At 40.1% G+C, this 24,795-nt stretch overlaps 1 protein-coding gene across 2 annotated transcripts in view; it reads right to left on the reverse strand.

Annotated features, from left to right (window-relative positions):
* Positions 1 to 24,577, reverse strand: part of BUB1 (BUB1 mitotic checkpoint serine/threonine kinase) — a 43,364-nt gene extending 18,787 nt beyond the window's left edge. The window contains exons 1-15 of one of the 2 annotated variants that reach the window (XM_004031598.5): positions 21,638 to 24,577; positions 18,019 to 18,078; positions 17,799 to 17,937; positions 16,372 to 16,568; positions 14,236 to 14,279; positions 13,179 to 13,279; positions 11,523 to 11,575; positions 11,247 to 11,431; positions 9,988 to 10,139; positions 5,307 to 5,566; positions 3,702 to 3,760; positions 2,337 to 2,465; positions 2,133 to 2,243; positions 1,271 to 1,370; positions 758 to 839 (exon numbers count right to left, since the gene is read on the reverse strand). In XM_004031598.5, the coding sequence (XP_004031646.2) occupies positions 758 to 839; positions 1,271 to 1,370; positions 2,133 to 2,243; positions 2,337 to 2,465; positions 3,702 to 3,760; positions 5,307 to 5,566; positions 9,988 to 10,139; positions 11,247 to 11,431; positions 11,523 to 11,575; positions 13,179 to 13,279; positions 14,236 to 14,279; positions 16,372 to 16,568; positions 17,799 to 17,937; positions 18,019 to 18,078; positions 21,638 to 21,663 (1,698 nt within the window). In that variant the 5' untranslated portion in view covers positions 21,664 to 24,577. Of the gene's footprint in view, positions 1 to 757; positions 840 to 1,270; positions 1,371 to 2,132; positions 2,244 to 2,336; positions 2,466 to 3,701; positions 3,761 to 5,306; positions 5,567 to 9,987; positions 10,140 to 11,246; positions 11,432 to 11,522; positions 11,576 to 13,178; positions 13,280 to 14,235; positions 14,280 to 16,371; positions 16,569 to 17,798; positions 17,938 to 18,018; positions 18,079 to 18,502; positions 18,850 to 21,637 lie in introns of those variants that run through there. The other variant, XM_055378310.2, reaches the window with a different exon arrangement.
* Between the last annotated feature and the right edge of the window lie 218 nt (positions 24,578 to 24,795).

A 24,795-nucleotide genomic window follows, 5' to 3' on the forward strand; every position in this document is an offset into this window, starting at 1 on the left:
TTTGGATTTCCCATTAACTGTATTCGGATTTCACCCTTTTTTTCCCACTAATGTGCCTCCTCTGTTCAGGGATCCAATCCAGGATCCCATGTCACCTTTAGTTGTCAAGTGTTCTTAGCTTCCTTGAGTCTGTCATTGTCTATTGGCCTTTCCTAGTCTTTTTTGTACTGACACTTTTGAACACTAGTCAGAAACTCCGTAGAATGTCCCTACACAGTTTGGGCTTATTTGATGTTTTCTCATGATTAGACTGGGGTTACAGATTTTTGGGAAGGATATCAGAGGTGAAGTGTTCTTCTCATTACATCATATTAGGGGATATCTGCTGTCAACACGACTTATTCCTGGTTAACCCAATCACTTGATTAGGCAGAATCTGCCATGTTTCCCTACTGTAATCTAATTTTCCCTTTCCCTTTGCTTTTTGTCTGAAGCAAGTCACCACATCTAGCCACACTCAAAAGGAGATGAATTAAACTGGAGGAAAAAATTCAAAGAATTTGTGGATAAATGTGAAACCACCACAGTAATGAATATTAACAAATAATTTTGGTAGGACACTTGGAAAATATGCACATACCCTGTTTCTTCTTGAATAATTATTAAATAATGTCCTAAAAGAAACATATTCTTCCTATGTTTCATATTTTTCAGCATAGTTTCACATACACAATAACCTCTGACTGGCATAATCATTTGGTAGAATAAAGCGGATGGGTTGTAGGACCCATTTCATAGATAAAACAGGTTTGCTTACCTTTGGTTTTGAAGGAAGTCTGCTGACAGAGCGTTCTCCAAAGGTCCTGGCTCCTGTGGGTTTATTTTTAGGCTGTGGTAATCTAAGGAAAGATTTGCTAAATTATAAATAGTAAAATATGCTAAGGAAATAAATGCTATCACTTGACCATTAGAAAAGTTCTCTACTTATCCTATTTAATGAGTTAATCTTTATATAGATATTCCTTGCTTTTATAGCAGTTCTAGCAAAACTGAGTGTAATCAAATTAACATGACTTATAAAGTAGACCTATCATTACTTAAGTGAGGGTGGGAAATACAGAAATTTCTGTCACATAACTTTTAGAAGCCAAAAATGAATTCCTGCAGTACTGTAGATCTGGAGAACTTTGGCAACACCCCCCTGGTTGTGTGGTCAAAAGGCTCATTTGACCATGTGATTGGCAGTTCACATTCTCTCCTCACCACCCCACCACCTCTGGTCCCAGAGAAAACTCTGCAGCATCCCATTAACTAGATGGTATTTTTTTACCCATAATTTTCTTTGTTTCCATCTTCAAACACATGAAAAGCAGATGACAAAGAAGAGATGATCTTATTGACTCCCCAAGCCCCAGATGACCTTACATTTTCTGCAACAGAATAAAAAATAGCATCTAATTATTGTACTAGGAAAAAACATCCTTTATGTTAAACTTCAACTACAAATAAGAAAAAGGAATAACAGCTGACAGAAAAGAACTAATATCAGCTTTTCAAATACTAGGCAGTAAGTCACTATAGTGAGATGAAGTGACTTAACTATGGTAACAGGGTTTTGTACTCAAGTCCCAGGTCACGAGTCCCTGCCACATATCAGCAAGGTGTTAATCATTCTCCTAAATCACTACTATTGTCACCTGACTCACTCAATAAACGCTCTCAGGGTTTCGTTTTCCATTTCCTTCAAGAAAGAATTAAGCTCTTAGCTTTACATTTCAAGTCCTCCTGAGTCTAATTGGCTTCTACTTATCTTTATCATGATCTCTGGCTTCTAGCATGAATCCCCTGACTCTAGACAAATGTGGGCTAGCCGCCAGCCTCCTCTAACACTCTGCCCCAGCCATTCCTCTACCAGTGAAGGCTCAAGTCACACCTTGAGTACTCAGCCCTTCTTATCCATGGGGGTTTTGTCCTTCTTTAGCACTATTCTTTTTTTTTTTTCCTTTAATCAAGCAAATCTATCACACACATTGAGTACCTTGTCAAGAACTGTCTTATTTTTATTTCATGCATTCCCTGCCCTTATGTGACAAGCTAATCAAGGGCAGGGTCACCTCTTAAATAATTCTTGATATTTTCTGTGATAACCACCTATAATGCTATGCACTTAGTAGCTTTTAAGTAGTTATTACTTTGAAACTGGGCTTCAAATGCATCTTCATTTTGATCTAGAGATTGCCATTCATCTTTGTCATCAGAAATATCAGGAAGTGTAGGAGCCTGAAACATATTCATGATGAAACCTTAAAGAACAAAAAGAATAACTGTAAACAGGTTGCAAAAGAGCTTTCATTAACTTGTCATCAGGTGCTACACACTCAGATAAAATACTTTACCTAATGCTTCTTTTGTGTGCACGGTGGGTGATGGCTGCACTTTGGATGGTGTTGCCTGAACCATTCCCAGTGATGTGTTTGGAGTTGTGTGAAAAGAACTTACGTTGGCAACCTTATGTGTTTCACACCCTAGCAAAGAAATGGAGACAAAATGTGGTATCAGTAGGGAAATCAGAATAACTTAAAAGACATACAATTTAAGTAAGTTACAATTAAAACAGTTTGTCGTTGTTAAAAATTATCACTAAGTATTTCCAGTATTATTGTGCTTTCATATATTTCATTTTTTATCTTTATAATAGTCCTATGAAGTAAATGAGGTGAAAATTATCCTTTTACAGAAAAGGAAATGAAGGCTCAAAGAGATTGAGTGGTTGGTCTGGATTATACCAGATTAGCAACTTTGTCATAAATTATACCCTTAGTGCCACTGTATCCCAAGTTCATAGTCACAATGTAAATCTTAAGATTGGCTTCCCATCTCATTCCACTGCAGTCAGGCATAGAATACAAGGCCCTGCACAGCCTGGGTCCTGTTTGATCAGGCCTCACCTTCCTCCTCTCCCTGCTTACCTCCCCACATTGGTCCCTTTGCTGTGCTTAGAATATATCAGAGATTTTCCTGCTTGAGGGCTTAGCACTTAATATTCCCTCTGTCTGAAAGGTTGCCCAAGCTAATGGCATGGTAGCTCCCTAACTTTAGCCCTTTACCCAAATATCACCTTCTCTGAAATTTCAACCCCACAACTCCAGTAGTACATTTCTTTCCCCCTCTGTGTGGGTGGAGATTTTTTGTTCATGACTTCATCCCTAACTATGTATAACAGTGCCTGGCACCTACACAGCAGGCTCAGTAAGTCTTGGTTCAGTTAATGAACCTCCAGCTATTTCAAACAGCCCTGCTCCTCACCAAACTGTCCAGAAAAAAAATGTCCCAGTCACACAGCGGGGAAGTGAAAGCCCAACCTGTGCATCTTATTATTTATAAGACTTATCTCCTATGCAAATGCCTCTAACAAAGTAGTACCGAATAACAGTGTAACACTCCTAATTAAACTTTTGATAACCATTCCTACCTAACATACTAAAGATGACTCGGTTTTGAATTAATTTCCTGAGAAATTTACTAGAAATGTATTCACAAATTACATTTCCAAAGAATGTTAAAGAAGATGTGACTAACAAGTGGATTTCTACATTTATTTGAAATGGTTCAGGGATAAATAACCTATACTCTAAGAATCGGATATCTAACACTCAGGTTCATTAAGGCCTGAAGCCTTCATAAACCACAGCCACAAAATACACCTCTGAGTGATACAGAGAAATCTGGACAGAAACACATTCATTATAATTAAACATTACCTTCTTTGATCTCTGCTCCACTCTGTGGCTTGAATTCATGAGTACTCTTATTCACACATCTGGAAGAGAAAACTCTTGAGACACTGGAGAATAAAATGCTTGATCTAGGCTGGGTGCAGTGGTGGCTCACGCCTGTAATCCCAGCACTTTGGGAGGCCGAGGCAGGAGGATCGCCTGAGGTCAGAAGTTCAAGACCAGCCTGGCCAATATGGTGAAACCCCTTCTCTACTAAAAATACAAAAGAACATTAGCGGGGTGTGCTGGCAGGCACCTGTAATCCCAGCTACTTGGGAGGCTGAGGCAGGAGAATCACTTGAACCCAGGAGGCAAAGGTTGCAGTGAGCCAAGATCGCACCATTGCACTCCAGCCTGGGCAACAAGAGCGAGACTCCATCTCAAAACAAAACAAAACAAAACAAAAAAATACTTGACCTATTAGAATTTATAACTAACTCTCAAGAAATAATAGTAGAAAGAAAAAAGAATCAGTCAATAATTACAAGCCTGTTAAAATACAGATGGAACTACTTAGGGTCTACAGTGTTAGTAAATAAAATGTTTTTTTTCCTTTGAGTTTCATTTCAGGAAAAGAATTCTTACAGAAAAGACCAGGTACTAAACATTTGTGTGACACAGTGATTACAGGGATAAGAACCATCTCTATATGTGGTAGAGTCCTATGACTGTTCAAATGATCCCATTCATTATAGAGGTTAAACTGTTGAGCACGGCTCCAGGCAGCTAACCAGAGTCAGGACATGGAGAAGCACTGGTGCGCCTCAGCTGTGCAGGATACCTTTGCTGTGATGAGCCAGCAGCCACAGTGCAATGTCCTCTAGCGTTTAAAAGTAATGGTTATCAAGAAAGAAAAAAATGATACACAAGCCATTTATATCACACTTTAAGTGCACTTGGGGTAGTGGATCTAACATGTCTATTTAACATTGCTGGAGTTCCCTTAATAAACCCTGTTAAGGTATAAAGTAAAACATGCAAAGCATTTTTAATTTTACAAATCCCTATAAAAACGAGCTAAAAGAGAGCCAAAATGACTGGAGGTAAAAATGTAAATTAAACGAGTGATATGACATTAACTATAATTTCTGAAATGTGGAAAAATCCCTCAAAATTGGGGTAAAAACTTCCAGTGCGGAGGTACATTTTGAGAGACAGAATCATGTGTATTAATCCCAAACTGCTCTCTATGGGAAGACAGAAGGAATATGAGAACACATGTCAAGTAATTGTCTAGACAGTTATGATCCCTGCAGGTATTCAATCAAAGCCAGTGAGCAAAGGGAATTTTAGCCTAACAGCTGTATATTCTTCAGTTGCAAAGTGACTGTTGACTTTCAGGGTACTGAAAATTTTTAATTCACTAAAGTATAAAATAAAATAAATACTCTAAAAGAAGCATGGAATAAGTAAGCCTAAAGGATTGGGAGCAATGTTTTGCCACTTGCTTTTTCAACAACATACCTATCTAAAAATAAAAGGCAGACGTCATTCATCTTTTACATACTGTTCCTGATAATGCAGGTCATGTAAAGAAGGTGACAGGTGCCACTCACATCACTGTCATCTCTAGGACTACCTTCAGCTTACCCAGCATCTTTGCTGGCCACTGCAAACATGGAGTCTGTTACTGTCTGGGCTTTCAAAGGAACAGGAGGAGCAATGCTCTGGCTGGTGGCTGGGGACACCAAAGCTGCAGAAATAGCATTTGCCAAAGGAGGAACAACAGGAGGTGCCTCTCTTGGGTTCTTTTCCATGTTCGCTGGTGTCTGCTGATAGGTGACTGGAAGACATGGCGCTCTCAGTTCCTGCTGGGAGCCTACACTTGGCCCCATACGTGCTGGATTAACCTTTCATGTTGAAAAAACAAACAACAAAAACAAAACCATGAAGTCCAGAATACTACTAATCAGGCATTACAACTTCTCAAAGCATGGCATCTGTCTTCAATGGATTCCTTTTTCCTTGAAGTTTCCCCATACTCCTTCTTCAAGCATTCTGAAATGTACAGTCAACAACAAAAAGACCACTCTACAAAATGGATGCTTTGTAGCTTCTGAACCACAGACACCATTAGCAGCTCATAATTTCTAACCACTGAAATAACAAGTCGCTATAGTTGTATCAGCATTTAAGTATTATCTTATTTCTCTTTACTTAATTTTGGGAAAAGGTCGACAAATCAGTGTTATCAAAAGCTCATTACAGTTTTCCTCCCATTAAAATACCCTTAGATTGGTATATGAGATAGGACTTGAAAAAGGGAAAAAAATAAATAAATAAAATACTTTTCATAGCCGTTTTCACTTTGAAGAATAGGAAACACAAATATAAATTGCAATAATAACTGCCACCAAAGCCTGTCTCACAACAGGAAGCACAATAAGCTCTAAATTTAAAATCTTTGCTTTGCTACTCACATCAGTGTAAGATTGTAGTTGTATGCTTTAGTGTTACAAAGTTAGATGAGTTAATTTCTCACCATATAAAAGTATGCTTATAAATTGTTAAGAAAAACACCAGCCAGGCATGGGTTGGCTCAAGCCTGTAATCAATCCCAGAACTTTGGGAGACCGAGGCTGGTGGTTTGCTTGAGCTCAAGAGTTTGAGACCAGGCTAGGCAACATGGCAAAACCCTGTCTCTACAAAAAATACAAGAAATTAGCTGGACATGGAGGCATGTGTCTGTAGTCCCAGCTACTCAGGAAGCTGAGGTGGGAGGATCACTTGAGCCTGGGAGGAGGAGGCTGCAGTGAGCTGAGATTGCACCACTGCATTCCAGCCTAGATGACAGAGTGAGCCCCTGCCTCAAAACACAAACACACACACACTACCAAATGTCTAGGGCAAGAATAGTTATTTTACAGACTAATGGAAAAAAATATAAAAACCTCATCCTCGTTTGTCAGCAAAAATGATAACCTACACCATTTTCTCACCTACCAAATTAGTAAAGATTAAAAATCATCATAATATTCAATTCTGAAGAAATATTCTGAACAATACCAGAGATTTTCTCCACCAGACACCAAAACACATAAGAAAGTTGGAGGCCGAGGAAGGTGGATCACAAGATCAGGAGTTCACGATCAGCCTGGCCAACACAGTGAAACCTCATCTTTATTAAAAATAGAAAAAATTAGCTGGGCATGGTGGCGGGCGCCTGTAATCCCAGCTGCTCAGGAGGCTGAGGCAGGAGAATTACTTGAACCTAGGAAGTGGAGGTTGCAGTGAGCAGAGATTGCACCACTGCACTCCAGCCTGGGCGATAGTGGGAGATTCCGTCTCAAAAAAAAAGAAAGTTGTAGTAAATACACCTATGAAATGATCAAGAAGAGATCTACTGACTAAAGCAAAGGTATAGATATTTTAGAATTGGATCTTGTATATATGAAAATTTAGTACACAGTAAAGATATTTTAAATCAATGGGGAAAGGCTGAGCAGATCAATAAATGATTTACAGACAACAATCCACTTGGAAAATTTATCCTGATGGTATTCATACAGAGAAGTAAGTTTGAAAAAGGGAGGCTTCTAGTTAAAGACAGTGGCTTGATATACTCCAAAAATCTCACCAACACGACAGTGAAGGAATTCTAACACTTCACATGGCTGTTGAAGGAGGCTAGGAGCGGTGTGTCCCTAATTGCTAGACAAGTTCAGAAATCTACAATGCTAGCTACACCTCAGAATGGAAGTGAAGGTGGAGGTGAAGATAGTAACATTGTAAAATTCTCTTTAAAAGCAGATGCTGGCCGGGCACTGTGGCTCAAGCCTGTAATCCCAGCACTTTGGGGGGCTGAGGTGGGCGGATCACGAGGTCAGGAGATCGAGACCATCCTGGTAACATGGTGAAACCCTGTCTCTACTAAAAATACAAAAAAAATTAGCCGGGCATGGTGGCAGGCGCCTGTAGTCCCAGCTACTCGGGAGGCTGAGGCAGGAGAATGGCATGAACCCGGGAGGCGGAGCTTGCAGTGAGTTGAGACCATGCCACTGCCCTCCAGCCTGGGCGACAGCAAGACTCCATCTCAAAAAAAAAAAAAAAAAAAAAAAAAAAAGAATTTAATAAGATGACCATAAAAATTAAGGCAATCTCAAAGAAAATTGGGGGAAAAAAGGACAAAGATAGAAAATGGTGAAATTTAAGAAAATTAAATGACCAGTCCAGGATAGCCTAACAGAGAGTATGAGGAAAAAATATCCACCTCTAAAAATATATATCAAGAAAATTCCCCAGAATTGCAAAACTAGAACATTTAAGCACTGAGTATAATGGATGAAAAGATAAATACCAGATACATCACTATGTCACAATACAGCAGGGAAAAATGATTCTACACCCCTCTAGAGAAAAACAAACATCACATCAAAGAACCAAGAATCAGAAGGACTCTGGGTTTTTCCACACCAATAGTGCAAGCCAAAAAACAATGAAGGAGTGTCTTTAAAAACTCTGAGGGAATGTGAGTTCCTTCCTAGAACACTGTGCCCAACCAAATTATCAACCAAATGTGACGGTAAAATAAAGATGCTTTTAGACATGCAAGAGACCTCAAAAACTAACCCCTCAAACATGCTGCTGTTGCTTTTTTTTTTTTTTTTTTTTTTTTAATAAGCTACTGGAGAAAGTGTGCCTTTGAAATGAGGACATTAAGGAGAGATAACGACATGGGAATCAGGGATATACCACAGGAAAGGAGCCAGGGAGAACAATTTATTAACAATTTCTTGCAACTATCCAGGGAAAATATAAATTATACAAAAAAAGAAATCCAAATAAATCAGAAAAAAAATGAAATGACTCAATAGAAAAATGGACAAAGCCATTCAGTCAATTTAAAGGAAAGAAGTTAAACAGCCACGAAATGTATCCAAAAAATGTCCAAATCTACCTATAATTAAAGAAACTACATCAGGTGCTTGAAAAGATTTAGTATAGTTAATGTTAGCCAAATGTGTAAAAGAAACAAGTCCTTTTACACACTATTAATGTGAGTGCACAATCCTAAGTTTATAGAGGGCAGACTGACAGCATTTTAGGTACATACACTTGAAAGGTAGCATGATTTCTAACAGTTTCTACATGATACACTCCCTTTTATAAGGTATGACAGAAGACTATGCTGCAAGTAGAATTAGTTAGATATCTATGCAATAGCAGTGAAAGATCTATCAGAGGTGTTAGGTAGAAAAAGCAGAAAATAAGTCTTATTTATGTAGAACGTTCTATTGTATTCATATTTATGTGTTTTCATACACAATAAGTCTGGAAAAATACAAACTACAGCAGTTAGCAATAAAGGAGAACATTCAGACCAGACGTGGTGGCTCACACCTGTAATCACAACACTTTGGGAGGCTGAGGCAAGAGGATCGCTTGAGCCCAGGAGTTTGACACCAGGCTGGGCAACATGGCGAGACCCCATCTCTATAAAAATAAAATAAAAAATTAGGTGGGTGTGGTGGCACATGCCTGTGGTTGCAGCTACTAAGGAGGATACAATGAACAGTTATCATACCACTGCACTCTAGCATGGGTGACAGAGCAAGACCCTGTCTAAAAATTAAAAAAAAAAGAAAAAGAATGTTTGTGTGTGTGTGTGTGTACGCATACATACATACATATATACAAATGAATGCTCTCCTTCATATATACATATATACACACCTTTCATGTGATATTTTAAAAAACCATCTAGTCACATATTTTTATACTTTCCAAATATGTAAGAAAATAAAGTATTTTATCTTCATCGTATCCTATGTCATAGATAAACATATAATATGAAAGATTAAGCAACCATTATACAGTTTAAATTAGTTTAATTCCAATCTCCTTCATTCACTACTAATTTTAAGAAAATATATGTGGCTCTAACACACTCATCACTTCTCTGCTTTTCCAAGATGAAATAATGGCAAACAAAAAATATATCTAAATGATAAATTATTGAAAGTACTATACTCCAATTTTCATTACACAATAGTCACTGTACAAAAACCAGAAAAAGGTCTATATATAAATACATGAATATATAGACATGTACACATACACACAAACATGTAAAACATACTACCATTCTGTTTTGTAACTTTCTACTCTCACTCTACATTGTGAACTTCTGTGTCAAATTATTTTAGACTTTCAGAAAGTTACTAGCTAAATTAACATCAGAATTAACTGTAAAACAGCACATAGAAAGGAACAAATCAAACTGCCATTCATCCTGCTGGGCACAGGATGTGTCATGAGGAGCACAACATACCTCGGACCTTTCCTGGGAAGCGGGCAGATCCTCATGGGATGTCTCCACCACCTGATGCAACTTCTTATGAAGTTCATCCATTTTCTGTTTTAATAGCTGTTCTTCAAAAGCATTTGCTTCTTTCCTTTTCATATAATGTCTGTCTTCATTTACTTTAGGAAAGATAGAAATGGTTTGCATGCAAAATTTAAATCCAGGTCATCATAGGAATACATGCAAAATGAGGAAAGGGTTATATTTTAGGGGGCCGATTTTTTTGTTAGTCTTTCTCATATTTGGTTTTAGAAGTGAATCTTGTATTACCTTTCAATTTTTACCTGCCTACAGCTTGGCTACTACATGTTCAGGGCATGTAAATTACTAAAAAAAAAAAAAAATCTACATGCTGATCAAAAATAATAATAATAGCACAGTATAATAGTAAAGATTTTTGTAGCCATCATATACATGATTGTTCTTGTAAACAATCATGATTGTGCAAATCATTTTAAAATAAATTTGTATTTGTTTTTATAAGATACAAATTTCTAGATACTTTCTAAGTAGAAGTGAAGTGCACTAAATGATCAGGGCTTCAAGCATGCTGTGGTCAGTCCCATTTCCAACAACTGGTTAACAGAGCCATGCCACAGACAAGTCAAAGAGTCTGGCTTAAGACTTTTGGTCATGGCATGTGAAAGAAAAACACATCTATGCCCAGCACAAAATGAGTCCTCTGTGTTAACTGACTTGTCTTCTCTGTTGTCAACCGAGTATGAAAAGTAATGAACAAAAAAGAAAGGCCCAGAATGGCTATAGCCCAAATAACTTAGATAGTATAAAAGTCCCGAGTGGAATAAAGGTTCAAATAACTGACCTAGAGGTTTAGAATTACTATATACAGATAATACTGAAAAATTTTTAAATATTTATTTCACTAAAGCTAAGATGACACTGGTATGGATATCTAATTTAGTACTCTTTCAACTATGAGTTTGCTGCCAAGACATCAATTTAGTCCTTGGACTAACTTGGCTGCTACACTAGTGGTTAAGCAATTTCCAATTCAGAAAAAAAAAGTGCAGCTTGCTGCCAGCGCAGTTTTTTCGGGGCAAACGCAAAATGGGTTAATAATGATTTCTGGGCTTCTGATAGGAAGAGATGAAGACTTTTTTGCAGTCTTTCAACATAGTCAATTACTCTTTAAAAAAGTAATTACTCAGAGATGAGGATTTTTTTATGTGACATAAGAATAACTAAAAATACAAGATTGCAAGTACCCCATTGCTCATGCTTTCTCCGTTGATTGTATTTCTGGGCTCTCAATTCTTCAAAGGAAAATTCTGATTCCCCACGAATAAGCTTCTCCTTGCAATACATAACAACCTGCTCAACATCAACTTTGGATGCCAAAGATGAGTGCACAGAATATTCTGATTTAGAAATCATGATCACTCTTTGTTCCCTACAATGGGGGAAAATACATTATTTACAACAATGTACCGAAGAGCACTTAAAGGAAACTAATAATAGATTAATGCACTGATTATACTTGCATATTTGACTCTTTATCACAAGCTGAAGATATCACTCCAGAAAGCTCTGAACCCTAAAAAACAGAAAACAAACATGAGCATTCACTTATCTGAGAAGAAAGCTTCACCCAAATTACTTCACAAAACAATATGAAAATGCTTGAGGGGAAGAGGGACCTTAATCCCAAGTAGATTTATGTAATTTTAAATTATGATTAATATCAAAAGTTTGTATCAACAACCTTACAATAACTATTATAACTTAATCTAATCAAAGAAAGAGGTTTTTTTGGTTGTTGTTTTGTTTTTAATAAAGTCCTACTCAGCAGTAGAGAAGAACCATAGTTGATTTCCCTTCAATTCGTAGTCTAGTAGCTAGAGTATAGTGTCTGAACATTATGGGATTGACATTCCCAACTGCTGTGTTAAATTTTTTTTTTAATTAAAATTTTCCTCAGGTACTACTCTGCCCTCAAGAGTTCTCAAATTCATTCACTAAACAAATATTTGCCAGACACCTCCATGTCACACTCTGAGCTAGGTCTGGGAAATGTGACTGCAATCAAGACCCATCTCTACTGTCTGGAGCTTAGACAGGACAATAGGTGGTCAGGAGGCTGGCAAGCATGTGTAGGACGTAAAATGTAAATTGGGACAAGCTGCACTACCTGTCAAAGTCAGGAACGCATATTCTACTTCTAAGAATGTATTACATTAATAAAACCTGTACATATACCCTAAGCACAGAGGCGTTTCCATTGGCTTTTGCTTCAAGGAGGTCCTTGATGAACTTTGAAAGAAAGTTGTACTGTGGAGGGTAACATGGGAAACATAGTTGGGAAACATGAGGCTGAGGGAAGAAGAGAGACTTGAGCATTTTCCCATGTTGATACACCATGGAGGCAGAAGAGATCTCCATAGGGCAAAAATATTGATGAGGATAAGGACAAGCACAGATAGAAGGCCACCTTTTCTCACAGGGAAGGATGCAGTTACATTTATTGGTTGGTGGCAGAAAACTGATAGATGTCACTTGATGGCATCTGCTATCTGTTGAAATAGTATTTTTGAAGTTCCTGAGAGAGAGGCTAGAGGTAGCCAGGTCCCAAGTTTGAAGAGACTGAAAAGAAGTCTAAAATCACTATAGTTTGGCGCTAAAGAGTGAACCTGGAAACATAAGAGATACACAAAACATAAAGAGTGAATCAGACACTGGAAGCATGTCCCATTGCCTGGGAGTATGACCCATTGCCTGGGAGTATGAGACCTCCCTGTTACTTGAGGTAACAGGTAGCAATCTTTGAGGCTCTGAGTTTTGAAAGCCAGGCTCAGGAGCCCCCAGGTGGATGCATTCCCAGTAGGGATTTCCAGAGCCTATGCAGAGGCCAGCAGAACAGAGGAAAGGACATTGGTAAGGGAAAAGCTGGTGGGGAGAGTAAAGACAGGAGGCTGTGTGGTGAGGGCCTCTGGGTTAGACAACAAATTGTATTTGAGGTGAGCTGTGTGGGAGAATAACAGGCCCAGGAAGTTGCCACAGGAACAGGTGGCTGACATGGAGCTTAGAGCCATGAGAGAAAGATCAAAGAAATGAGATGTCAAAGTGGATGTAGAAGGCAGCCAGGCTGGCCATTCAATACCATTCCCAGTTTCCACACAAGCTACAAATGTCATTATTACCTGATTCTTAGAAATGCAGGCCATGTTATTTCCTGGATTTGATTTTGATGTTATCATTTGATTTAAAACCTGAACATTATGCAGAGGTTCTGAGGTTCTAGCTATGAGGGAAAAGAGGATAAAATACGGAGAAATTAAGGGTAAAACCATAATAAGTAAAATTATCACATAATAAATTCCCCTGATCCTTCCAGTAGGAATCATAAGAAGTAAATCAACTCATTCACACTGTCTCAGAAATTGCAACTAAAACGTTTTTAAAATAAGTATTATACAATTTTCTGATCAATTCAAAATGCCAGGAAGTACCCAAAAGAAATGTAAAACCTAACTAATAATTTTAAACAACCAGATAGGATAGGCAATGCTTATTGCTGAAATGTGATACTTAGTTCTAAGAAAAAGAAATGGCTATATTTCTTTAAAAGTTGCATTAAACACATTTGATTCCATTCAAAATAGATGGAGTCCAGATTAAGTATTTTGGTCAATTTTGAATTTAAAAAAAAATCCTAGAAATACAGTGAAATTATCAATTTTTTTTTGCAGGTTTGAGCTTTTAAAATGCTAAGACAAAACCTCTGCTCTTTGGGGCTATTTAGTGGGCATTATGATGATCAGAATGCTTTCTCTGTTACCTGAGAGTGCAATTTGGTTTTCATTAAAAATTGGATTTTTTTTTTTTTTTTTTGTGGAGACGGAGTCTCACTCTGTCGCCCGGGCTGGAATGAAGTGGCATGATTTCAGCTCACTGCAACCTCTGCCTCCCGGGCTCAAGCAATTCTCCTGCCTCAGCCTCCCGAGTAGCCAGGACTACAGATGCCCACCACCACACCTGGCTAATTTTTGTATTTTAGTAGAGATGGGGTTTCACCATGTTGGCCAGGCTGGTCTCGAACTCCCGACCTCAGGTGATGCACCCATCTTGGCCTCCCAAAGTGCTGGGATTACAGGTGTGAGCCACCATGCCCAGCCAGGTTTGTTTTTTAAAGAAAATACTAATACAAATCCAAGACTAAATGGACAACAACAGGCATTTTAGAAAGCCTGATTTTACCTTGAGCTGGCAAATGGGTTTCAGTGAGGCGTGTCTGAAATAACCTAAATGACAGCAGAAAAGGCATCAATGTAGATTATAAACTTACAGTACATAGCTGTTAGAGTGAAAACTAAATACCATAGACAACTTATTATAAGCTAGTAAAGTCTGACGTCAAGAGAGAATATACAGTTGCATTTTAGAGTTGCTTCGAAATTAAAAAATAAAATTCTGGAAATATTTTTATATCCAATACATTACCTGTATTACAAAAATTCCTCCTTTTGCCTAGTTTATGTTAGTATTTCTCAAATTCATATAAAAATGCACCCTCTTCTCCACGTGTCAAGTCTGCAAATGTTCTAACACAGGATGTTTGACCTCCTACTTTAGGTTCTTTATACATTTGGAACATAATGAATATATTTGGAAGAAAGAAGTGAAAGTACAAAAGTACTTAGATTACTGCTTCAAAAGGCAGACATCATTGTTCATGCTCTGTGAGAAGTTCTCAAATATGTCATTTCATGGCATATTTCATTTTCAACTCTACCTGTCGAGTAATGTGCAATTCCCATGCCTGACATTTCTGAGCGATGCGAGCCAAAGTGCACACTATAAAGCAACCAGTGGTAACCCTTGTTGGCTCTTAAGTCAAACAAACCAATGGTTATGAAGCCATTTTACGTGATGAGGAAAGACTGAAAATTACGTGATATTAAATAAATATTGTTAGTTTTCTTAGGTATGATTATCGAATACGGCTCTGTAAGAAATAAGATTTTAGAGATGTTTACAATAGGGTTTGGGGAAAAATATTTTGCTGTTATGGATCGGCTTTAAAATTCGTCAGCATTGAGAAACACAAAATGTTAATTATTAAAAGTTGGTGATAGATAAATGGAAGTTTATTAAACTAATTTTTTCTTTTTTATGTGTGTTTGAAAAATCTCAATGACATTTTAAAAAAGCATGAGTACTATAGAAAAACTGAAAAGATGAGTATATTAAAGGCTGGCAAGGGGTGCAGTAGATAATAGGTCTCAAATTCTACTAATGAGAGGGGAAGAGTAAACAATTGGTATAACCTTCAAGTAGGTAGTTTGGTTACATGCACCACAAGTGTAAAAACTCTTCATATACTCTTTGAATCAATAGTTTCAATTCTGAGAATCTATGAGAAGAAACTAAGTAAAAATAGGAAATATACTAAAAAATACTTTTATGATGAAGGAAAAAGACCTTGACTCAAAGCTGTATATGTACATAAAGCATGCATGCAATCCTGTAACAAGAAGAGAAAAAAGCACCAAGGAAAATGCCAAAAGGTTTTCTTTCGTTTTCTGTATTTTCACAATTCCCTAAGAGAGATATGTTTAATCATAGAAAAAGTTTTAAAAATGTGAACAATGTTATTAAGAAATATATTCATCACAGGCCAGGCACAGTGGCTCACACCTGTAATCCCAGCACTTTGGGAGGCCGAGTGAGGCAGGAAGATCACTTGAGGTCAGGGGTTCAAGACCAGTCTGGCCAACATGGCGAAACCTCGTCTCTACTAAAAATACAAAAATTAGCTTGGCATGGTGGCACATCCCTGTAGTCCCAGCTAGTCAAGAGGCTGAGGCAGGAGAATCTCTTGAGCCCAGAAGTGGCAGGCTGCAGTGAGCTGAGATTACACCATTGCACTCCAGCCTGGGCGACAGAGTGAGACTCCATCTCAAAAAAAAAAAGTATTTATCATGGTGCTGTTTATAAAAATCAAAATGTAAACAACTTCAATGTCCAATTGGAGAGTGGATTATGACACAACACTGTGACAGATTTCACAACTACTATAGAAGTAGTTTAAAAGCTCATAATTTCTTAAGTATTTCTTTGTATGTATAACTAGACATAGAATATGATTTGCTGTTAAGATATATAAACACAAAGATACCCACACAGGTACAGGAAAAGATACTAGAGGGAAATGTGCCAGTTATTGTTAACAGTAATATTTCTGAGCAGTTTTTTTCTTTACACTATCCTGTATTATCCACATTGTCCAAAACTAGAAGGATTTCCCTGTACAAATTGCGAATGATACAATTTTTAACAGCAAACCTTTCTTTTCAAAGTCAGAATCATCACAGAGTTTGACTTTGTAACTACCTGTATTGTTGTTGCAGGCACTCTCTGGGTTCAGCCTGGTTTTGAATTCCTCTCTGAAGGACAGCACTGGCACGCTGCAGCTCTCCTTGGGCTTCCAGATGCCCTGCCCACGCAATGTACAGAGGGGATGACAGGGTTCCAATCCCATGGTTGTACAGAAACTCAAAAAATTGATGGAGGTCACTGTTGTACTCAGCCTACACGAACCCAAAACAAAAAGACATAAGAATAATGGAACTGCTAGTCTATGTCTGGTGAGGAGTTAGCCAGCTAAGCTGGGAGCCCCTAGGTAGCTTCGGATGGGAGCTGGTCATCAGCAAAACCAAGGCAGGTTTAGAGGGTTGGACTTTTCAGCCCCACTGCTGAACCTCCAGGGAAGGAAGAGGGACTGAAGTTTAAGCCAATCACCAATGGCCAATGATTTAATCAATCATGTCTGTGTAAGGCACCTCCATAAAAACCCAAAACGATAGAGCTTAGACAAGCTTCTGGAGAGCTAAATACATGGAGGTTACTGGAGGGCATCACACCTGGAAAGGGCAAGGAAGCTCCACACACCTTCCCCAATACCTTGCCCTAAACATCTCTTCATCTGGTGTTCATCAGTATTCTTAATAATATCCTTTATAATAAAACATTAACCATAGGTGTTTCCTTGAGTTCTGTGAGCCACTCAAGCAAACTGATCGAACTCAGACCAAGGAGAGGGTTGTGGGAACTCTGCTTTGTAGCCAGTCAGTCAGAAGCACAGGTAAAACAACCTGTGGCTTGCAACTGGCATTGTAAGTGAGAGGCAGTCTTGTGGAACAGAACCCTTAACCTGTGGAATCTGAAGTTATTTTCAGGTAGTGCTGGAATTGAATTGGAGACACAACTACAGAGTTGATTGACTGGTTGCTGGTAGAGAGAAGTCTGCACATACTTTTTTTTTGGTTGGGGGCGGGGGGGGGTGGGGACAGAGTCTCACTCTGTCACCCAGGCTGGAGTGCAGTGACATGATCTGATCTCGGCTCACGGCAACCTCCACCTCCCAGGCTCGAGCAATTCTCCTGCCATAGCCCCCCCGAGTAGCTGGGATTACAGGTGCCTTCCACCATGCCCAGTTAATTTTTGTATTTTTAGTAGAGACAGGATTTTACCACGTTGGCCAGGCTGGTCTCGAACTCCTGAACTCAAGTGATCCACCTGCCTTGGCCTCCCAAAGTGCTGGGATTACAGGCGTGAGCCACTGCGCCCGGCCCCTACATACTTTTTAATCACTAGTGGCACAGAAGTCTGTTGAATCAGAGAATGAACAGATTTTCCTCTCTGTATCTTCAGAACTAGAAACAAGGAATTAAAAGCCTAAAATGATCTTACAATCTAAGTTTAAAAAGCAAAAGTACAACATGATTATAGATTTGATTATACATCTTAAGTATACTTACAAATTTTAAACAATAACTGATGAATCTTGGGTCATTGTGGTATTTCTTCTTATCTAAAAATTCCTTCATTAAATGTTCTAGTAAAGTTATCAAGTATTCTTTATTCTCAGGAAAATTCTCTTCTACCCACTGTATGTATCTAGAAAAATATGGATAATGTTAATTTTCCACAGGGCAGTGTATAGTTTTTTTAAGGGAAATAAAATAACTAAATGCTGACCTTTCCCATTCACCAAGAGGGTCATTGCCCTTGTAGCTCTGCATGTGGGCTTCAAGCATCCTAGAAGAGAGAAAGGTATGCACATGGGATATTAGGAATAATTTCTACAAGCAAAAGATATACTTCATTTTATATATACCATTTATATGCATTAAAACAAAAATCTTAAATATCAATCATTTTATATATACCATTTATATGCATTAAAATGAAAATCTTAAATATCGATCCAAATAGTATTTAAAATTTTAAGAAGCATTCGCTCAGACATAGTCAGAAAACTCAGAAGCAGACAGTGTTTTTCCATAAGTCCCAGCTCTATCCCCAAGAGTCTCCTTCTCCTCTCACGGAACCCCAATGTCACTACCACCATGAGGGGCAGTGTCCAGAAGTTTGCTGCTCCTCCTAACAAGAGGATCCAAGCATGGCACTGACTCAGACCCCTGCCCTTCCAGCGGGATCCAGGCATGGCACTGACTCAGACCTCTGCCCTTCCAGTGGGATCCAGGCATGGCACTGACTCAGACCCCTGCCCTTCCAGTGGGATCTAGGCATGGCAGTGACTCAGACCCCTGCCTTTGCTTCCCAGGAGCATGGCTGAGACATGGCTGGAACGAGAGTCAAAGAGGGCTTGTAAATGGGTGTGAGGCAGCCCAGAGTACCACAAAGTAGAGTTCCCAGACACAGTTTGTTTTCATTGCTTCAAAGTAACAAAGTCCCTGAGGAAGAGCAGATGATAACAGTGCTCAGAAATCAGCCACAGAGCTCCCAGAGAACTCTGCATCCCCCACTTCCATATACTCAACCACAACTGAAAAAAAGCAGCCAGGCAAAGCACAATTCCCCTTGGGGAGAGCTAGAACGGCTAAACAAAAAGAAACATGCAAAGTAATGTCAGGTTACATTAAGTACTCAGAAGAACAAACAAAATAAAATATAATAGGAGAAAGGGTGAGAATGTGATAAGAGTTACTATTTTTAGATAGGGTGGTCAAGGAAGTCCTGCTTCTCAGAGGCGGTGACATGTGATCAGTGCCAGACAGCCATGTAGCTATCTGAGGGGGAAATGGTCAAGGCTGAGAGAACTTCAAGAACAGAAAGCAAGCCAGTGTGGTTCAAGTGTGATGAGCAGGAAAAGATGGGGGTGACAAGACCTAATTTGCATTTTAATGTCCCTCTGTGTGAAGGAGGTAGAGGTGAGAATAGAAGTGGGAAACCAGTCAGGAAGACTCCTAGGTTTTCTATCTGAGACACTATAAGATTTTTTTTTTTTAAAAAAACGATGTAAAAAGCAATATGTATTTTTATTTTTATTTTTTTAGAGATGGAATCTTGCTCTGTTGCCCATGCTGGAGTGCAACAGTGCAATCATGGCTCACTGTAACCTCGAACTCTTGTGTTCAAGAGATCCTCCTGCCTCAGCCTCCTGAGTAGCTGAGGCTACAGGCACATGCCACCATGTCTGGCTAATTTTTTATTTTTTGCCGAGATGAGGTATCACTGTATTTCGCAGGCTGGTCTTGAACTCCTGGCCTCAAGTGACTCTCTCACCTTGGTCTCCCAAAGTGTTAGAATTACAGGCATGAGCCACCATGTCCTGCCTAAAAAGCAATATTTACTTCTAGCTATCACCTCGGTATATGAATGAAATCACTGTTTCTTTTGACTCAAAATCCAGAAGCCACAAAAGAAAAGCTAAATAAAGACAACTATATATAAATAAAAACTTCTCCATGGCAAATAACGAAAACAAACAAAAAAACCAAAAAATAGTCAAAAGAGAAATGATAAACTGGAAAAACAATGAGCTTTTAGAAGCTGAGAAAAAAATTATTAACCTTTTTTTTTAATGAGCAAAGGGCATAATAAATTATTTCACAGAAAAACATACATGGCTCACAAACATGAAAAATGTTCAATCTCTCATAACAGAAATTCACTTCGCCGAGAAACAATTTTTCACTCATCAGATTGGCAAAACTAAAAAACATGTGAAAAGACTGTGTAGGTGCAGCAATGAGAAACAGGCTCCCTGTCACATCTTGCTTGTAGGTGGGCATGTGCTCAATTCCTGCCAAGGGAATTATCTACCAAAACTGGACTGATTTGCTTTTGATCCAACAAACCGCTTCTGCAGATCTAGAAGACACATACACATGTGTATCCGCAAAATGTTATGTACAAGATTTTTCACCGTGCCGCTATTTGAAACATTCGATTGTCAACAACCTGTGTTGACTGCTTAGATCAATTAGGGTACATGAAATATTACACAGTTGTAAAAAAAGAATAAGAAAGAACTTTATGTACTGGTAGAGGTCTCCAGGGATATTGTTAGGCAAAAGAGCAGTGCATATACTGTTATATTTTATGTGTGGTAAAGGAAAAAAATGTATACAAACGTGCAGACATTTAATATATTATAATAATGTAAATATTTATATTTCCAAAAAGAAACTAGAAAAACGGTTACATGTGACAGAGTAGGACAGTAGTCAGGTACAGGAGTTCTCGGTAAATACTGTTCTAAATCTTCTTTTAGTCATATAAACGCATTGCTTATTTTTAAAACTAAAAAAATAATAATTCTGAAGTTTGAATGTCTCTCATGCCTTATAGCAGAGGGACAAATCCCTATTTCAGAACCTTTCTTCCAAAATATGTCTAGTAGGCTCGCCCAAGGTAAACATTTCATATTCTAACACCAACCACATTTCTCTAGTAAAATGACCTAAATACACTGTAATAGTAAAACATCCAGTTCATTAAAGCAAATTAATCTTTAGTAAGTCAAAATAGGACCAGGAATATCTGCTTTCCCTTTAAAAAAGGGGCGGGGGACTTCTGAAAGAAAATAATTTGCTGGCTAGGTTGAAGGCTACAGAAAAAGTCTTAGAGCAAATGGATTTTTGTTTTGACTGTATTTAACAATCTCGGTCTTCTGATCCCAAAAAACTGATAAAACGGACCAGTTTTACTTCCTGAACCTATGACTTAATTGTTTTAAATGCCTTTAAGTAACAGTCTGGGTAAATCATCTAAGTCATAAAACAAAGGCGTGGGAACTTTAAATAAAAAGTTAGTGATGTTAGCAGGTTGGCACACATCACTCAATAATGAGCAAAGTTATTTTTTTTTCAATTTTTTTTTTCTTAAAGTACCCTGTATTCAAAGACTTTTAAAAAATAGCAGTGAGATTATGGATAGGAGAGCAACTTTAAATTCCTTCCCTACTGTAGTCGAATTGTTAAATACGTGACTTTGAAAACGTATCATAAAATCTAAACACAAGGTTCGGGATTTTTGTTAGGCTGAACTGTCAGGAGGGGATTCCTTACAAAGAATAAACGAGAGCTCTGAGGGCCTAACGAATTATCCAGATTGCTCCAAACGGCCACCGTGGCGCAGATGGGCGGACAAGCGCCGGGCCTCAGCGGAACCCAAGGTGCCGGAGCCCTCCCCGGCTCTCAAGCAGCCCACGGCCTTGCTGGGTGGGACACATTCCAAACCCAGGAAAGGGGCGAAGGGGGCAAAAGAAGGCAGGTCTGGGGCGGGCCGGGCCCGAACCCCAGGCGCCCCAGCCCCCTGGGCTTCCCCACCCCACCAGACGGACACTTACTGAAGGACATTTTCCGGGGTGTCCATGGCCAGAGGACGCTGGCCGGCAGCGGCCAAACTTGAACCGCAAACTAGAAGCCGCCGCCGATTCGAATACCCCGCGCAGCCGCAGTCGGCTCGCCGAACGTTTCAGGGCGCCTGCCCATTGGTGGCGGCGGCAGAAGGTTGGCCAATCACCGGGGCCGTTGCTCGGAGATCAAGTCCCGCCTCCCTCCCTTGAGCCAGTAGCTCCTCCCACTTCCCGTGGTTTTCGGTTGAACCGAAACCTGGCGGTTGGCTGAGGGAGCGCGGGGTGTTTGGGATGCGGCGCGGCGAGGGGGAGCAGGCTTGGCTCGGGCGTAGGGAATTGGTTTTTTTGTTTTAGCTATCCGGGTTGTGACTGGTTTACATAATTACACGATTAAGCCATCATTGTAGGGAAGGCTTTGCAGGAGAAAAATGTCTTAACTGGAGGTCTTTGAGACAGAAAAACCCTGCCTCAGCCCTTGGGTCCTGAGAGTCGCGTTTCTTCTCCCCTTCGCTTAAATATGTAAACCAGAATCATTATGTCTGGTTCATGGAACGGAGGAAAAAAATCCGTGTGCAGGGTCGAGACTGTCGTGGCGTAAGCCGCAGCACCCGGGAGGCAGGTGGGGAGAAAAAACGGGACCTGCTGCCGGGGACCCCTCCCGCTTTCTGGCAGTTTTCTATTCAGCGTCCTCGGCTGTGAGAAAACATCCCAGATGCTGAAACCAATAGTCTTAGCCCAGAATCTCAAACGCCGTGGCAAAGAGGGAGTGACGACGGCCTGTGGAAAAACCTGAGGAGTTTTTGGCTTAGCGACTTCATGTAGAGGGGACGTGGAGGCGGGGAGGGCGTTCTAGGGTCGGCTACGTAATTATACGAGGCACTGGAAAGTGATGGGTTAGTGTCCTTGGAGTAGACCCCTGGGGTTTATTGAACTGATCTGAAAGGCTGGGCCCTGAGCCACACAGGGGACCTGTCAAACAGCTTCAAGCGGAAGATGGGGCTCACGGGACTGGACTCTCTCTACAGCCAGCTGTAATTAACATAAAAGCAGAAGAGTTTGGGTAGATTATAGAATGCCAGCTTTCAACATCTTTTGGGGGACAGGGCACTCTGGGAGACCAAGTTCTTAGACACCATAAAATCAAAAATAGACACCTCTTTGTAGAGGAGTCCAGATGTCTAAAGAGGAAATATGTAATACGCTGATGTTTCTTTTGTTTTTTGTTTGTTTGTTTTTTGAAAAGTTAAAATACTAAGTTTATAAAGTGAAAAAGTTACAGTAAGCTAAGGTTGACTTATTGGAAAACATGTGCTTATACTATGGAATGAGACCACCACTTCTTCTCCTGTTGTCCCTCCCAGCTTCTTCTCCACCACCTCCCCTTTTCCCTAGTTTATAAGACAGGAGAAAAGTGAGAAAGCAAAAAGTTAGAAAGAAACAAAAGTAAGATAAATAGCTAGACGACCTTGGCGCCACCACCCGGCCCTGGTGGTTAAAATAATAATAATAATGTTAACCCCTGACCAAAACTACTTGTGTTATCTGTAAGTTCCAGACATTGTATGAGAAAGCACTGTAAAACTTTTTGTTCTGTTAGCTGATGCATGTAGCCCCCAGTCACGTTCCCCACGCTTGCTCCATCTATCACAACCCTTTCACATGGACCCCTTCAAGTTGTAAGCCCTTAAAAGGGCTAGGAATTTCTTTTTTGGGGAGCTCGGCTTTTAAGATGAGAGTCTGCCAACGCTCTCTGCCGAATAAACTTCTTCCTTCTTTAATCCAGTGTCAGGAGTTTTGTCTTCGGCTCGTCCTGCTACAATATGTATATCAAGGGTTTCTTTGTTGGTGTCTGACACAGACACAGAACCACTGATGCCCAAGCCAGTGCTCTCTACACACAGAAGCCTCCAACCTCATCTTGAGAAATGGGGCCATGAGGCCACCCCAGACACCGAGGGCTCCATGGAGGCTGGGGGGCCCGTGGGACTGGGCACATCCCAGCGGGTCTTGGAGCCTGGCCTTTCCCCTTCTTGATGCCAGGACCTACTGAGTGCTCGCAGGTGTGCAATGCTGGGCTGCGGGTGCTGCTTGTGTGGCAAGAAGCCTCGGGGTGCCTCCCTCCTTCTCACACCTTTCCCAGGAGGCATGAAACAGGGGGATTCATGATCAACCCCGGTGGCTGCTCATGTTGAACTGGTGAAGCTCCCTCCCTGTTGTCTTCTGGGGACATGGAGGGCAGGGCTGGATCCCCTCAAATGAGCGTAAGTGGTACTGCAGACAGGAACGCGCTGCATGGCCCTCGGAATCCTGCATGTGGTAGCCTGACCGGCACCTCAGCCCCTCCCTCATTAAAGCAGCCTATGGAGGGCTCAGCCCAGTGGGCTCAGGGGCTGCTATGGAGAGGGTGGGTGTCTGTTCCCTGGAGGATGTTCTCAGGGCTCCTTCACTTGCCTTTAGAGATTTCCACCATGAAATACAAAGGCCACAACAGATCAGGTCAGGCTCTTCAGCATCCTAATCCTCCTTGAGCTCGCTAGGTTTTATTTCTTCTGCCTCTTCAGGGTTTGTCTCTACTGCTTTTTCCGCAGGTGCCGGGAGAGGACTTGTTGGCATACGCTGACGGTCGTCTGCACACTTGGGCTCTTCCATATCTGCTCCAGAAGCTGGAGCGTCTCCGCCACTTGCAGAATCTTTGTCATTCTGGGTTTCAGAAAAGTTGTTGTCCTCAGAGCTTCCATTCTCCTGGTCTGCCCAGGTGGCCTTCGAATGCTGGGGAGCATCCTCAGCTGAGCCTTTGTTGCTGTCTTCCAGGGGCTCCTCTGTCGCTGATGTTTCTTAAGAGTGAGTTGGTTGTTTAATCTGCTGACCTTCCCTCCACTATTGTCCTGTAACCCTGCCAAATCCCCCTCTGCGAGAAACACCCAAGAATGATCAATAAAAAATAAAAAAAAGTAAAAAAAAAAAAAAAAAAGAGTGGGTTGGGAAAGAGTTAGCCTAGTCTTCTCTGCCCCCTGGTCTTTAATAACTTTTTACTCCACGTCTCAAAAGTGTTTCAAGAGCCACTTGACAATACAGAATAAAGAGCTGTTCACGCTAGAAGGAGGTTGGGTGGATGTTTCTGCTTCCTTGGCCTCTTGAGTTAAATACCT

Source organism: Gorilla gorilla, chromosome 12, assembly GCF_029281585.2.
Source record: "Gorilla gorilla gorilla isolate KB3781 chromosome 12, NHGRI_mGorGor1-v2.1_pri, whole genome shotgun sequence".
Taxonomy (NCBI): Eukaryota; Metazoa; Chordata; class Mammalia; order Primates; family Hominidae; genus Gorilla; species Gorilla gorilla.